This window comes from Stegostoma tigrinum, chromosome 18 (genome assembly GCF_030684315.1).
Source record: "Stegostoma tigrinum isolate sSteTig4 chromosome 18, sSteTig4.hap1, whole genome shotgun sequence".
NCBI classification, from domain to species: domain Eukaryota; kingdom Metazoa; phylum Chordata; class Chondrichthyes; order Orectolobiformes; family Stegostomatidae; genus Stegostoma; species Stegostoma tigrinum.
The window spans coordinates 42,799,540-42,816,643 of record NC_081371.1 but is presented as its reverse complement, the minus strand read 5'-3'; the positions used below and the strand labels follow the sequence as shown (position 1 = coordinate 42,816,643).

The 17,104-nt window shown below is 40.8% G+C and overlaps 1 protein-coding gene across 14 annotated transcripts in view; it reads left to right on the top strand.

Annotated features, from left to right (window-relative positions):
• The window catches only part of mgat4c (mgat4 family member C), a 384,199-nt gene extending 372,950 nt beyond the window's left edge, over positions 1-11,249 (top strand). For all 14 annotated transcript variants that reach the window (XM_048549098.2, XM_059652473.1, XM_059652471.1 and 11 more), the window contains 3 exons: positions 2,317-2,471; positions 3,235-3,382; positions 3,512-11,249. In XM_048549098.2, coding sequence (XP_048405055.1) covers positions 2,340-2,471; positions 3,235-3,382; positions 3,512-4,665 — 1,434 coding nt within the window. In that variant the 5' untranslated portion in view covers positions 2,317-2,339 and the 3' untranslated portion in view covers positions 4,666-11,249. The remainder of the gene's footprint in view (positions 1-2,316; positions 2,472-3,234; positions 3,383-3,511) is intronic.
• The last annotated feature ends 5,855 nt before the right edge of the window (positions 11,250-17,104 follow it).

Here is a 17,104-nt window from a genome sequence, read left to right as displayed (position 1 = left end):
AAGTGTGAAGCTGGATGAACACAGCAGGCCAAGCAGCATCTCAGGAGCTCAAAAGCTGACGTTTCGGACCTAGACCCTGATGAAGGGTCTAGGCCCGAAACGGCAGCTTTTGTGCTCCTGAGATGCTGCTTGGTCTGCTGTGTTCATCCAGCTTCACACTTTATTATCTTTACTGTTTTAAAGTCAGTTTTTCTATGAATTTTGTGTCACCATCTTATCATTTAAACTATGTTTATGCGCTCTTCCAAGCCACCAATACTTTCATCAAGTAGATGTACATGTCTGAGACCCGTTCTTCAGTGCATGCCTTTTTCTGCCGTTTCATGTCTGTTACCCCTGAAGTAGCATTCACTTTTGTACACTTTACATTGGTGTTCCCGGACCATGTCGCACATTCTTGACTCCCACATGACTGTATCAAATGACCTATGAGGTTTTACTTATCTCTCCACGTGAAGTCCTGATGCCTAGGGTAGTGGCTCGGTTACCAATCTGTTCTTTCTTAAAAAGAAAGACAAGGGCACAAACATCACCAAGAGAAAGCTATCACTTTGATGCTCTCATCTCAACTTCCTTTGCACTAAAATGCATTTTAATTTCAATTGGCATTTCAATCCTTTATTCTAATTTTTTTTATCTACTGTCATCAGTCTCCACCCTTAAATACTTTAACTCATGCAAATTTGCAATTTAACTATTACCATCAAATCTAGATCCAAACGTATCCAGAGATTTATAGTCCATGGTACATAATCTTATAACATCTTAAAACAGAAATCAAACGTTTCTGTTTGATTCAGGCACAACATACTTTGTTTTTTCCATAAAATGACTCACATTTTTGAAGGTACTTGATCATTCATTTTAGATATTTAATATATATCTATGAAAATTCATCCAAATTCAATATTCTGTTTACTCCCTTAAAGTCACTAATCATTTTTCTGCCACTGAAACCACTGATACTGTGTGCATGCACTTTAACATTTCCCAGAATCCTTTTAAATTTTCAAGTAGCTATTCCATTTATGTGCTTTAGAATACCAGTGCATGTGAATTTTAATATAGTTTTCATCATGATATGCTTAAGTGTATCAAGGCTCGCTGGTTTCAAGATTCCTGGCACTCACTACAATTAATATTTCCACAGTACTTCCCCATCACTGAAATGTGTTTATGACGAATAGCTTGTTGGGTTGAGGGTGCCCCATCCATCACTGTATTGCGATGTTGAAAACAAGGCTCACTGTTATATTTCACACCAATCCATAAAATTGTTGCTAACTATTTTTAATTTGCAATGGATTTTGTGTCTTAAAGATAATAAGACAGTGAAGGATGGATTTGAATTTTGTGGGATAGTGTAATATAGGTGCTGGTGAATCAGCAGTCTGATGTATATTTCTCCAGATTTTAGTAGAGGTTGGAGAATGGTGTCATCTCCAGCCTAAGTATTTGGAAGGAAGCTTGTAGCAATCTCTGAGATATTGTAGTGATATGTCTATATGAGTTACTACTGAATTATTACTTAAGAGCTGTATGAAGGACAGGTAAGTAGATGTAAAAAGAAATCCCTGTGTGTAACATAACAAGCAGTTCTTCATCTTTATGGTCCATGTGTTTACAGCTGGAGCTTTTATAGTAAATATAACATGCTAGCCTCAGACTCACTCTCCATCACAAGTACATCAAGGCTAATGGAATGACAATTCTACTTTGTGGGACATTGACATCAAATGGATCCTATTTAGGCCAGATTTCAGAGACAAACAGAAAAGGAGAGAGAGCAGTCATATCAATGCACTTTTTCTCAAAGGCTTTTTAAATTTTGTTTTCTCCCCCACCAATTCAACCATCCAGGCACCCATCTTTAATTAATTCATAATTACAATTGATTTAATTGATAACAAACATTCCGTATGTACAAGATTTTCTCAGATTCTTTGGAACAAAATAATAAGGGATTCAAATGAAGACATTTAATTCATCCAATACTTTATTAAAAATTATTCACTGAATGCACCTGGACAGAACAGAGACAGTGTTTTCTTGTTTTAAAAACAATAAAGGCTCTGAATATATTGTTAAAATTTCTTTTTTTTTTCAAAAAAAGCAGATTAAACTTTATTCACTGCTTTAATGTCAAAGACTCCTCTTACCTGTTTCAAAATGTTTACTTGTAACTACCAAAAATGAAGCAATGTATTAAATGTAGCAAATATGAGTATTTTATAAATTATATTTTTAATATTACGTGTAGCAATGCTTTACAGATCAGAGAAAGTTGTTTTAAAATGATTTTCTTAACTTTTGCAGGAAGCTTCAAAGTCAGGTTTATCATGAGACTTTATTGGAAACGTGCAGAGAAAATGAGATGCTTTCGGAAGCGCTCAACAATTCCAGTGTTGGCCCTCCTTGCAATTTGTCTCCTTTGCCTGAATCTATACATGGAGGAGGACAGATACGTAATGGTAAGAAATACAATTGGGGAGGACAGCTTTTAATATTTCATCGTAGTAATGTTGAATACTTCTTTTCATAAGTCAAACAATTATTTTAATTCTGTAAAGCTAGTGTCTTGGTTCTATTGGATAAATACTTCTCAGCAGTTTCAGTAGATATAGCTTCATAAGGGACTTGATGGATAATTTTGATTCAAACTGGAGCTTAAAAACATCAGCAGGATAATAATTTAATGTTTCTAACCTGCATAGTTCACTCTGCAGCTCTGACTTTAAACTGTTGCTTTTCAAGACTGAGAATTGCATTTTCTTCATTCCCTGAATTGGTAAACTAACAATAGCTTCCTGGTTTCCTACAAAACATGAAGCGGCAGTCAGATTCTGGGAGGAAGATAGTGGCTGATAAGTGGATTCTCGTACTGGGTGCACTCCACCCACAAACCCCTCAATTTTGCCAACCTGAGGACAGTTCAGACCTTAGATGTGTTTCTATGTTGAAATCCTATCAGTTAATGCCATCTCCAACGTTAATGCACTAAAGTTGTGTTCAGATCTGGTATGCAGGTAATAAGCTGGGTTGTATTTGGCAAAACTCAAAGAATTCTGAGTATAGTTTCAGTAAGAAAGAGCTTATAAAGTTGTGTTGGAACTGAAAACCATATGGGATGTATGAGGTATAAGAGTTTTGACTATAGTGGGAAACATATGACAAACGTTTTAAGTTTGCATTATTTCTTACATTGAAATTACAATGATCTTTCTTATTATGCAGGAAGGAGAGCAGAGACTGGCAAGAGAAATTACTTCACATCAACTCAACTCAGAAAAATATGTCCATACATTCAAAGATTTAACTAACCTGTCAGGAGCAATAAATGTCACCTATCGTTATCTTGCAGGTTTCCCTCTCCCTAGAAAAAGTGAGTTTGATTCCTTTATGTATCCAATGATTTTTATTAAAAGTAATTTGAATCAGAATGTATACTTGTATAAAATAATTAAAATTACATGTGATTTTAGTGATAACTTCTTTCTAATATTTTGCGCAGAGTACTTAACAATAGGACTATCGTCAGTGAAAAGGAAAAGAGGTAACTACCTACTAGAAACAATTAAATCTATTTTTGACCAATCCAGTTACGAAGAACTGAATGAAATTGTAGTTATTGTACACTTAGCAGACTTTGACCTCTCGTGGTGTGAAGATGTTGTCCAAGATGTCTCCAGAAAATTTGGCCATCATATCATTTCTGGTCGATTGATGGTCATTCATACTCTTGAGGAGTATTACCCAAGTTTAGATGGCCTCAAAAGAAACTACAATGACCCAGAAGATCGTGTGAGGTTTAGATCTAAACAGAATGTAGATTATGCATTTCTGCTTAATTTCTGTGCCAATCTATCAGATTACTACGTAATGTTAGAAGATGATGTTCACTGCTCAAAAAACTTCCTATCCGCTATTAAAAAAGTCATTACCTCAAGAAAAGGCTCCTATTGGGTGACACTAGAGTTTTCAAAATTGGGATATATTGGAAAACTTTACCATTCACATGACCTGCCTCGACTGGCACAATTTTTATTAATGTTTTATCAGGAAATGCCATGTGATTGGTTGCTAATTCATTTCCAAGGGCTGCTTGCTCAAAAGGATATCATACGGTTTAAGCCTTCTTTGTTTCAGCACATGGGATATTATTCATCATTCAGGGGAACAGAAAATAAACTCAAGGATGATGATTTTGAAGAAGATTCCTTTGATATTCCTGACAATCCTCCTGCAACACTTTACACAGACATGAATGTGTTTGAACACTACGATCCTCGTAAAGCATACAGCAATGTAGATGAGTACTTCTGGGGAAAATCTACTTCAGCTGGAGAGTACTTTCTTATTGTGCTCGACAAACCAGCTAAAATCAACAAACTGAAAATCCAAACGGGGACTGATGATAGACAAAATGACATTTTGCATCACGGAGCACTTGAGGTTGGTCAAAATGTGCAAATGACAAAGAAAGGAAAGCAGTGTTCTAACTACGTCAAACTGGGTGAGTTTCAACATGGAAATATTGATATTGAGGATATTGGTCACAAAGTTGAATTTGACATTCACTGCATTCAGATACTGGTAACAGAAAGCCAAAAGGAATGGCTGATTATCAGGAGCATCAGCATTTGGACCAATCAGCCGTCAAGTTAGACCATTCAATGTAATCCCATGGGGATTGATATATGAGTTTTTGTAAACCTGTAAACAAAATCAAGGCAGCTGAGGAAAATTTGTTATGTAATGGTTTGCAATTTACCTTCCAAATTACAAGAAAAACCCATGATGTGTACAGGGCAAGAATAAGCAATAGACTTGAACTATCACCCAGGAATATTTTTTAATGGAAATGGCTAGAAAAATGAAGTTTGTGTTCCAAGGTAATCAGACTATATTCAGTCCAGTATAATTCTTAATATTTCACTTTTTGCAAGTAGATTACTCAAACTATATTATGATCTACGAGAATGCAAATAATCTCTCAATTTGGATTTTCTCTCTCTGCCACTTTAGTGGATGGTTTTGCTGAACAAAATAACTTATTTAATGCCTGTCCAGAACTAGCAGAGGGGGAATTTCTGATGAATTATTAAACTTTTTTATGTTCATATCCTGTTTTGTAAATTCATACTTTTTCATTCATTAATTTGTTTCTCCTATTAACTTGCATTGCTATTTCGATTATTCTTAGAAATGTTTACAAATGAGATGGAAAACTAATAAGGATAAGTCAGGTTATAAAAGAGCACATTTACTAAATCATTGCAACAAATTGTTGGTTTTCTTCAGCTGCTGAAGTTTTGTTTTTAATATGTAACAGGATGTCTACTTTGTAAAAAAAAAGAGATCTATGTATGTTCTTAGTAGTCTTGAATTAATTATAATAGTTTACTGACAAAGTATCACACAGGTCAAATTCATAACTGAGGTTAAAACATAGAACAACATTTTTTCTAATTGTTTCATCATGAAAACAACTTGATTATCTGAAAAATTCAAAATCTCAGAGGTTTGATGCATACCATTGCATGGCAAGCCACTAACAGCGTATGGATTCCTGCCCAGTGACAAGAAACTAAGATGCTGAGATTACAAAAGAACCATTTTAAATGTAGGGCTTAAACTTATAGTGCACTCTTGATGGGCTGAATGTCTATCTCAGTTCCCACATCTGATGGTGTTATGATCCAAATACTCCTGGCATATACACAGTCCAATGTTCTTAAAGGGAACAACTAACTTTCAAACAAATTCAACTTGGAGATACAATTACTCTTCTAATTGTATGCCATACAGCAGCAAATGGTGAAAAGACATAGAGGAGAGAAATTTACAAGGTGCGCAAAACTGTACAGTAGTTATAATGGGGCTTTAATTTTCCAAACATGGATTGGGATATTGAGAGTGTAAGGTCAAAGGGAGAGGAGCTTTAACAAAATAAGTGTTGGACAAACTGAGCAGGTCAGGTAGGATCTGTGGAAACAAAGTTAATATTTCAAGTCCAATGCCTAATGGTATCAATGTGGATTTCACCAGCTTCAAAATCTCTCCTCCCCCCACTGCATCCCAAAACCAGCCCAGCTTGCCCCCGCCTGCCTAACCTGTTCTTCCTCTCACCTATCCCCTCCTCCCACCTCAAGCCGCACCTCCAACTTCATCCTGCCCCCTTGACCTGTCCATCCTCCCTGGACTCACCTATCCCCTCCCTACCTCCCCAACCACACTCTCCTGTCCACCTATCTTCTCCTCTATCCATCTTCAGTCCGCCTCCCACCTCCCCCCCTCCCTATTTATTTCAGAGTCCTCGCCCCATCCCCCTTTTCTGATGAAGGGTCTAGGCCCAAAACGTCAGATTTTGCGCTTCTAAGATGCTGCTTGTCCTGCTGTGTTCATCCAGCCCTACACTTTGTTATCTTGGATTCTCCAGCATCTGCAGTTCCCATTATCTCTTTCAGAACTCTCTTGCTTCCTAAAAGTGTGACAAAGAGACGGTTTTAAAAATGGGTGTGAGGAAGTATAATTAAGTTAAATGTGGGAGTCAGTTTGTAGTCGATACTAGTGGGCCCAGATCCATTTCTAAGGTTTCTAGAGTTTCTGAAGTATGTCAGGAAAATCTTCTCTGTCAGTGTGTTTCCAGTCCAAAGAGCAAGAGATATTGTTGCATCTAGTCTTGGGGAATGAGGTGAGTCAAATAGCTTAAGTAACCATAGGGAAACATTGAAGTACCTGAGATTATAGTGCAACGATGTTTTGTTTAGCTTTGGAAAAAAAACAATCAGGAGTAAAATGGATAGATTGGTGGAGGCCCTAGTACAATGGAGTTAAAATGGATCTAGCCTAGATAAATTGGAATCATCAATTGTCAGGCAAAATTATAATTGAATAATTGGCTGCTTTTAAAGGGAAGATCATTTAAGAACAGTTTTGATAACTTCCCATATTGGAGAAAAGAAGAGAAACAGAGCTAGAGCTTGTTGGACAATGAAAGAAAGAAAGCGTAAGATGAAGCAATAAAAAAAATGCGGCTTATCTGACGTCAGAGTGATAATGCAAATGAGTACCAGTCTGCAAAATTCAGAGGGATATGAAAGAGAAGTAAACGAGTATGACAAGAGGCTGGCAGCCAACAAAGAGAATGCAAATGTAGCTTATAAATAGGAACATGCTGATAAAAGGTGCAGTGAGGTTGGGACCAAGGAAAGGATATTCACGTCAGGGTAGAGGGTAAATTCAAGATATTTAAATGAGGATACTGAATCTGTCTTCATCAAGGAAGAAGAAGCTGCCAACATCATAGTCAAAGATTACACAGTTAAGAGACTCAATGCCTGAAAACTGATAAAGAGGAGCTACTTGAAAGTTTGCCCATATTTATAAGTCACGAGGACCTAGATGTGGAAGCATTCTAGAATATTGAGGGAATTTGAATATAAATTGTAGATGCGCTTGTGCTGCTTTTTCTGACTCATGAAATGAAGACATCCAGATCCCTCTGTGCTACAATATATTACAGGATCTTCCAAATTAAATAATATTCTGTTTTATTGTATTTTTATTCTATTTTCTATTCTTTTCGTTTTATTCCCTTTAAAACTCCATCTGGAAAATTTTGTCCATTCTCTTTACCTATCCAAACCCCTTTGCAGATTCTTTATATCCTTACAACTTGATTTCCTACCCATCTTTGTATCAACTGCAAATTTGACTACAATTATGTTTTCTTTCATCGAACACATGACAATAGATTATAAACAGTTGAGACCCCAACAATGACCCTACAACGCACTACTGGTTAAGAGTTTACAACCTGAAAATTGTCCTTTTATCCTGACTCTTTTTGTTAGTTAGCCAATTCTCTATCTGTGTTACTATATCATCCGCAACACCATCAACTCACACATTGTGCACTTTTATATGGCACTTTACCGAATGCCTCTTGGAAATCCAAGTACACTGTATTTTTTCTACACACTGCCTCTTACATCTTTAAAGAACTCTAATAAATTTGTCAAACAGAATTTCCCTTTCACATGATCATGTTGACTCTGTCTGATTATAATTTGATTTTCTAAATGACCTGCCACTACTTCCTGAATGTGTTTAAGCGTTTTCACAATGATTGACCTATAGTTCCTGTTTTTAGTGTCCCACCTTTCTGTGAAAAATTGTATTTGTCTCTACATTTAAGTGGTGGATCAATCGCCTTTAGATCGACAGGTTTTTAACTCTTAATGGGTGAATTGCATGGGAGACGTGCTAGAAAGTGGAGTTTAGACTAAGATGAAATCGATCATGAACATATTAAATGGTTGAGCAGGTTTGAGGGGCTGAATGGCCTACTTTTCCTCCTGGTCCTTCCAATTAGTAAATTTCATATAGGTAATTGGATACATATTTTAACAAATGAGGCTACAGGGAAAGTGCAGATTAGAGGGACCATTGGATAGTTCCTCAAAGTACTGGCACAGTGAGCTGAAGTACTGCACAGTTCAAAGTTCGTCTTCTGTGGTTGCAGGTTATATAAAACAGGGCGGAAGGGTGGCTCAGTGGTTAGCACTCGAGCCTCACAGCACCAGGGACCCAGGTTCAATTCCAGCCTCGGACGACTGCCTGTGTGGAGTTTGCACATTCTCCCCATGTCTGCGTAGGTTTCCTCCGAGTGCTCCGCTTTCCTCCCACAGTCCAAAGATGTGCAGGCTAGGTGGATCGGCCGTGCTAAATTGCCCATAGTGTTCAGGGGTGTGTGGGTTACAGGGGGATGGTTCTGGGTGGGATGCTTCAAGGGGTGGTGTGGACTTATTGGGCCGAAGGGCCTGTTTCCACACTGTAGGGAATCTAAAAAAAACCGTGTTAAAAATTAAATGCATAGTATATGCTCCAGAGGAGGCATACTACAGAGGCTTGTAAACTCATTAACTGGGAAAAAGTCATGGCTTGTGACTCATGGATTGGATGATGCGTGTATAATAAAACCAGATTCTATCTAATTACTGAGGTATTTAAAAAAAAAAGAAAGCATAGTGACCTTCCAAGATCCTGAATACAAGATACCAAGATTGACAAAGCTCAGAAAAATTGGTTAAATCAGAAACTGATTATTAATACCAAGGCTTCATTTTGAAATTATGGCACAGTGGTACAGTGGTTAGCACTACTGCCTTGGTTCGGTTCTAGACTCGGACATTTGTCAGTGTTGAGTCTACATATCTCTTCGTGTCTGCATGAGTTTTCTCTGGGTGCTCTGCTTCCTCCCACAGTTCAAAGATGTGCTGGTTAGGTGCATTGGCCATGGTAATTTGGTCTGTAGGGTCCATAATTGTGTAGACTAGGTGGATTAGCTATGGTAAATGTGATATTATGGGGATGTGTTGGAGCACCCTTCAGAGGGTTGGTGCAGATTTGATGGACCAAATGGCCTCTTTCCGCACTGTTGTGGTTCAATGGAAGCTTGAAATCGTCAGGACAGTTTGTTGGGCCCTGTTTTCAGAAAAGATAATGTAGGGTTATAAAAAATGTACAACCAATTAGTTGGAAGATTAAAAGAAACTTGCCAATTAGTTGAATGCATTTGTTAAATGATCCTCTGAAGAGTTATTGGCTCAAAGTTGATGAACAGGCATAATACATTTAACACTGGAAATTCCTTCTGCAAGGAGATGACCAATATAAATTGTTCAGGATCATCCCTGTTAAAGTTTACAAATGCCAAGATCTAGGGTGAAATTCCAACAAAATGTTACAAAATTTGCCAAACAAGTTTCTGAAATTCTTGTTGATGCAAAAGGGATTAAGAGCACAAAATTCTTATTGAGCATGGTCTGAATTTCCTTCTTCATTTCTATTGCTAGCCAGCCACGTTGACTTGGAAAATGCTAATCAACATGGCTACAGAATTTTACTTGAAGTAGCAACACACAATCTGTATACCCATCTGCTCCTTGTGAACTGTAGCGATAAGACTGGAGACTAAAAGCTGGTATTCACAGGTAAAAATCAATATTTCCCAAAGTAGCCTCTTGCTCCCACTAAGAAAGTGACATAATTTCATTTTTAAATGGGCGTTAGTACAAATAGAGGAGTTAAAATCTCGATGTACTTCGTAATTGCTCAACCGAGGGCACTCTTTAAAATGAGCAGCCAGATGAGATGGTACAATTTGTGTTAGATGTTCCGATGTATCTCAATGAAAAGTCATATATTTACTACAGATAGTGCACTTAATTGCACCAAATAACAGTGCTAGTGCCAGAAAATATGGAGAGGAGAGTGGAGGTGAAATTATGCCCTAGAGGTTTATTTAATTATGTTTCGTAACAAAATATTCCTTGTCTGTCTAGAAATTGTAGTTTGATTTGTATTGTCTGGCACAATAATTTATTGTATATCCATGGATGTCTTTTATCCTGAAATTTTGTAAGAAAAATGTCAGCTGTTCTGCACTTTGTACAGTGATTTGTTTGTGAAGTGTTTTGATCTTAAAAATGTTTTATTGTACATTTTTTTCTGGTATCTGTTTTGAAATAGCATCAGCAAAATATAGCCACATGCTGTTTCACACATGATTAGCCACATAGTTTCTTACTTATCATGTGAGGAAAAAATTGCACTGGTCAATGACTGGACAAATGAAATGGGCGACAGAAACAGCAACCTCTTTCTTTGCACCATACAGCAGAAACAGCCATGACTTTTCTATTTCCTATATGATTCTCCTACTGTACAAAACTATAGACTACAGTCACTACGAGGTACATTGAGGCATTAAGTTGCAATGTAATGAAAACATAGAATCATGCACTGCAAAAGGAGACCACTCAGGCCACTATTCCCGTACTACACCTTTGAGAAAAGCCATCCAATCAGTCTCACTCTCCCATATTTACCATATAATGCTGAATTTTTTTTTCCCCAGTATTCACACAACTCTCACTCTATTGCCACCAACAGAAGCAGAATCACAGAAGGGCTACAGCACTGAAGGGGGCCATTTGGCTCATAGTGCCTGCATTTGCTCTCAAATGAGCATCATGACTGGGAAATAATGGAAGTGGAGGATCAGCATGTCCCTATAAAGATGAAGAGTGACAGCAAATAGTGTAGAAAATCCTGCATATCAAAGAAATCTATAGGATTGGATAATACTCCAGTTGAGGTCTAACGAATGCCTTATACAAGTTCTAATTCACCTCCCTGCTCTTGTACTCTACATCCGTATGATTAAAGCACAAAATACTATGCGCTTTATTAACACATCTCACCTCTTGTCTTGCTATCATCAATGATCTGTGCACACATACATTCAGATCCCTTTGCTCCTACATCCAATTAGAATTGTATTCCTTATTTTGTACTAAGAACTAAAAGAACTGCAGATACTGTAAATCAGGAACAAAAACAAAGTTGCCGGAAAAGCTCAGCAGGTCTGGCAGAGACAACAACTGTTTTCTACTCCACAGATGCTGCCAGACCTGCTGAGCTTTTCCAGCAACTTTGTTTTTGTTCCTTATTTTGTATTGTCTGTTCATGTTCTTCCTTCCAAAATGCATCAGGCCACATTTCTCTGCATTGGAAATCATCTGCCACCACTGTCCACTCCACCATCTTGCCAATATGTTTTTGAAGTTCTACATTGTCCTCCTCACAATTTACAATGCATCTGAGTTTCATGTCATCTGCAATCTTTGAAATTGTCCCTTGCATACCTAGACACTTAGATCATTCCATGTACAATCAGGAAAAATAAAGACCCTTGTATGAGCCCTGGGGAACTCCAATACAAACCATCCTCCAGCCCAAAAAAGGTATCTATTGACCATTTCCTATCACTCAGTGAATTTTGTATCTGTGTTTCCAGTGTCCCTTTTATTCTATGAATTATAACATTTACACAACACTGTTGTTTGCCACTGTATCGAGTACCCTCTGTAAGCGCATGTACACCAGCATTACCCTTCCTGTTACTGTTTAAAAAAATTATAGTCAATTTGTTAAACATGATTTCCCATTGAGAAATTCATGTCAACATGTCTTAATCAACATTTTTCTCTGCAACTACGAATTCTAACCAAAATAGTTGTTTCTAGAAGTTTCCCCGCCACTGAAATTAAACTCATTGGCCCATAATTGAAGGTCTTATTCTTACAACCTTTCTTGAACATGGGTGTGATGTTTGCAATTGTCTTGTTGTCTGGTACTTTAAGGGACCCATCAGGCTGTGCAGTCCAAACCATGAAATTAAAAATATAGAGACAGTAGGAACTGCCGATGCCAGAGAATCTGCAAAAACAAGGTGCAGAGGAGATGAACACAGCAGGCCAAGCAGCATCAGAGGGGCAGGAAAGCTGACATTTTGGGCCTAGACCCTTCTTCAGAAATGGGGGAGGGGAAGGAGATTCTGAAATAAATATGGAGAGGGGGAAGGCAGATAGAAGATGGACGAAGGAGAAGATAAGTGGAGAAGATACAGACAGGTCAAAGAGGCGGGGTTAGAGCCAGTAAAAGTGAGTGTAGGTGGGGATTAGGGCAGGGATAGGTCAGTCCAGGGAGGACGGACAGGTCAAGGAAGTGGGATGAGGTTAGTGGGTAGGAGATGGGGGTGGGGCTTGAGGTGGTAGGATTGGATAGGTGGGAGGAAGCATAGGTTAGGGAGGCGGGGATGAGCTGGGCTGGTTTTGGGATGCAGTCGGAGGAGGGGAGATTTTGAAGCTTGTGAAGTCCACATTGATACCCTTGGGCTGCAGGTTCCCAAGCGAAATATGAGACGCGGTTCCTGCAGCTTTCCGGTGGTATCGTTGTGGCAATGCAGGAGGCCCAGGATGGACATGTCGTCCAAGGAGTGGGAGGGGGAGTTGAAATGGTTCGCGATTAGGAGGTGTGGTTGTTTGTTGCGAACCGAGTGTAGGTGTTCCACAAAGCGGTCCCCAAGCATCCACTTGGTTTCCCCGATGTAGATGAGACCACAATGGGAACTGCAGACACAGTATACCACATTAGCAGATGTGCAGGTGAACATCTGTTTGGTGTGGAAGGTCTTCTTATGGCCTGGAATGGGGGTGAGGGGTGAGGTGTAGGGGCAGGTATAACACTTCCTGAGGTTGCAGCGAAAAGTGCCAGCGGTGGTAGGGCTGGAGGGGAGTGTGGCGCAGACAAGGGAGTCACGGAGAGAATGGTCCCTCCAGAAAGCAGATAAGGGTGTGGAGGGAAAAACGTCTTTGGTAGTGCACTGCCACAATGATGCCACCCGAAGGTTGCAGGAACAGCAACTCATATTCCGCCTGGGAACCCTGCAGCCATATGGTATCAATGTGGACTTCACCAGTTTCAAAATCTCCCCTTCCCCCACTGCATCCCTAAACCAGCCCAGTTCATCCCCTCCCCCCACTGCACCACACAACCAGCCCAGCTCTTCCCCCCCACCCACTGCATCCCAAAACCAGTCCAACCTGTCTCTGCCTCCCTAACCGGTTCTTCCTCTCACCCATCCCTTCCTCCCACCCCAAGCCGCACCCCCAGCTACCTACTAACCTCATCCCACCTCCTTGACCTGTCCGTCTTCCCTGGACTGACCTATCCCCTCCCTACCTCCCCACCCACACCTTCTCCACCTATCTTCTTTACTCTCCATCTTCGGTCCGCCTCCCCCTCTCTCCCTATTTATTCCAGTTCCCTCCCCCCATCCCCCTCTCTGATGAAGGGTCTAGGCCCGAAACGTCAGCTTTTGTGCTCCTGAGATGCTGCTTGGCCTGCTGTGTTCATCCAGCCTCACATTTTATTATCTTGGAATCTCCAGCATCTGCAGTTCCCATTATCTTTGGTAGTGGGGTCAGATTGCCGATGGCAGAAGTGTCCCAGGATGAAGCTTTGGATTTGGAGGTTGATGGGGTGGTACGTGTGGATGAGGGGGGTCTGTTTTGGTGTTATTGCAGGTAGGGGATGTGAGGGATGAGTTGCGGGAAATGCGAGAGACACAGTCGAGGGCATTTTTGACTACTGTGGAGGGGAGGTTGCGGTCCTTGAAAAAGGAGGACATCTGGGATGTCTGAGAGTGGAATGCCTCATCTCGGGAGCAGATGCAGCCAAGGCAAAGGAATTGGGAATAGGGGATGGCATTTGTGCAGAAGGTGGATGGGAGGAAATGTATTCTAGGTAGCTGTGGGAGTCGGTAGGCTTGAAATAGATAACGATTTCCGGGCGGATGCCAGAGATGGAGAAGAGAAGTCGAGGAGGGAAAGAGAGGTATCAGAGATGGTCCAGGTGAACTTAAGGTTGGGGTGGAAGGTGTCGAGGAAGTGGATGAACTGTTCGGGCTCCTCTGGGGAGCAAGAGGTGGCGCCGATACAGTCATCAAAGTAACGGAGGAAGAGGTGGGGTTTGGGGCCAGTGTAGGTGCCGAAGAGGGACTGTTCCACGTAACCTACAAAGAGGCAGGCATAGCTTGGGCCCATGTGGGTACCCATGGACACCCCCTTTGTCTGTAGGAAGTGGGAGGAATTGAAAGAGAAGTTGTTGAGGGTCAGAATGAGTTCAGTTAAGTGGATGAGAGTGTCATTGGAGGGTGACTGGTCGGGCTTCCAGGACAGGAAGAAGCAGAGGGCCTTTAGGCCATCTGCATGGGGAATGCTGATGTATAGGGACTGTACGCCCATGGTAAAGATGAGGTGTTGGGGACCAGGGAATTGGAAGTTCTGGAGGAGGTGGAGGGTGTGGGTGGTGTCACGGTTATAGGTAGGGAGTTCCTGGACCAAGGGGGATAAAATGGAGTCGAGATAGGTGAAGATAATTTCAGTGGGGCAGTAGCAGGCAGAGACAATGGGTCGATGAGGGCAGGCAGGTTTATGGATTTTGGAAAGGAGATAGAAGCATGCAGTGCGGGGTTGGGGAACAATGAAGTTGTTGATGGTTTGGGAGATGATGGTTTGGTGCTCAAGGGGTGGGGTCATGATCAAGAGGGCGATAGAAGGAGGGGTCAGAGAGCTGACCTCAGGTCTCAGCAATGTAGAATTCAGTGTGCCATACTACAACTTCTCCTCTCTTTGTCTGTGGATTTTGCGCTGAGACTGGGATTGGAGCAGAGGGCTGCACATTCTGTGCGGGAGAGGTTGGAGTGGGTGAGAGATGTCGAGACGTTGAGGTGATCAATGTCTCGATGGCAGTTAGAGACGAAGAGGTCAAGGGAGGGTAGGAGGCCTCATCTTTACCATGGACATCCAGTCTGCATTCCCCTTGCAGATGGCCTAAAGGTCCTCCACTTCATCTTGTCCAGACCAGCCCCTCTCCATTGACATACTCATCCACTTAGCTGAACTCATCCTCCCCCTCAACAACTTCTCTTTCAAATCCTCCCACTTCCTATGCGCCCAAAACATGTTACAAAAATCATTATATCTCCTGTCAGCATGTGGGAAAAGGAAATAGGTCCTTCTGGGGTAATCAACGTGCACCCCTTCTTTGGAACAGAATGTTGGTGATGTTAATCTAAGTATTGTGCTCCCACTCTACCAACAGAGGGAAAAACCAATTGTAAAACACTAATAATTGAAAGTGAATGTGCTGATTATACTGCGTGGAGTTCCGTTTTGAAGCTTAGCAGATAATTTGGATCAGTGTGTCTCATTCACCGGTCTCACCTTTGTTTTTCCCCTTTTGGTACTGGAGAGGAATTTGGTCCTGGTTATTATGAATGTTGTTGCTGCCTCTCTGTCGCTGTAACCCTGCTTGCTGACACCTTACTACACAATAACAGTGCAAATCTGGCCAGGGATTTAACTGTAGAGGGCTGAGTAAATTAACTGTGCAAGAGCAAGTTACCATTTATGCAAATCTGTAAAAAAAAATGGCAAAAATCAACTGACAATGTTTCAGAATGAAGAAAACAAGCAATTGTTAATATTCATTTTTTATTTATTCTCTTGTGGGACATGGGCATCACTGGCTGGACCCAGCATTTATTGCCCTTCCCTAGATGCCTCTGAAGGTGGTGAGTTGCCTTCTTATCCATCGCAGTCCAAGTGCAGTAGCTTTACCCTCAATGCTCTTAGGGAGGGAACTCCAGGATTTTGACCTAGTGACAGTGAAGGAATGGTGAGAAATTTCCAAGTCAGGATGGTGAGTGGCTTGGAGGGGATCTTGCAGGCTGTGGTGTTCCCATGCATCTGCTGCCCTTCCTGGCTGAAGTGGCTGTGTGTTTGGAAAGTATGGTCCAAGGATCTTTGGTGAATTTCTGCAGCGCATCTTGTAAATAGTACACGTTGCCGCTGCTGAGCATCGGTGGTGGAACCACCAGGGATTGTATGATTGGCAGCACTTGTTGCTGAAGTAACCACTTCCCAGTTGGCCATCTCCATGCCTTCTTTCAGAGCTGGAGTGGACCTCTTCCCATTGATTGCATCCTCTGGATTCATAACATACAACTTAATTCAGAATTCCTCATTAATCAAACTCAAAGTTTCTTGAGCCAGCACGTGAATACACTTGTTTAAATTTTTTGAGAAGATTTGTAGCTCAGGTTGCGGATGAGGGTGTAGATTTGTTCACCAAGCCGGTGGGTTTGATTACTGATGTTGAATGGTTGTCCTGTCCCATTTGCTAACCATTTTCATAACCAATTAAACTAATTTAACATACATCATACCATACAAGAACTGTGAGAAACATTACATAGGCCAAACTGGAAGAAAATTGACAATAAGAACACACAAGCACCAACTAGCCACCAAGAGACATGACCAATTCTCACTGGTCTCAATACACATGGACAAAGAAGGACACAAATTTGACTGTGGCAACGCATCCAAAAGAGCACAAGACAAACAGACACATGCCAGGGAGTTCCTGGAGGCCTGGCATTCCAACCGGAACTGTCAACAAACACATTGAACTGGACCTGATATACAAACCACTGAGAAACAGAACCAGCAGTGACGTCAACCATCTTAGCAAACCGAGGCATGTAAATAACAAGTGAGACAGAACACCAATGCTTCACCCGAGATGCAATGTTACCTAGCAGAATGGTGAAACGTCTGCAAATCAAACACATTGGGCAAGACTACAGCCAAATACAGTTGTGGTTGTACAGTACTGACCATCCCTG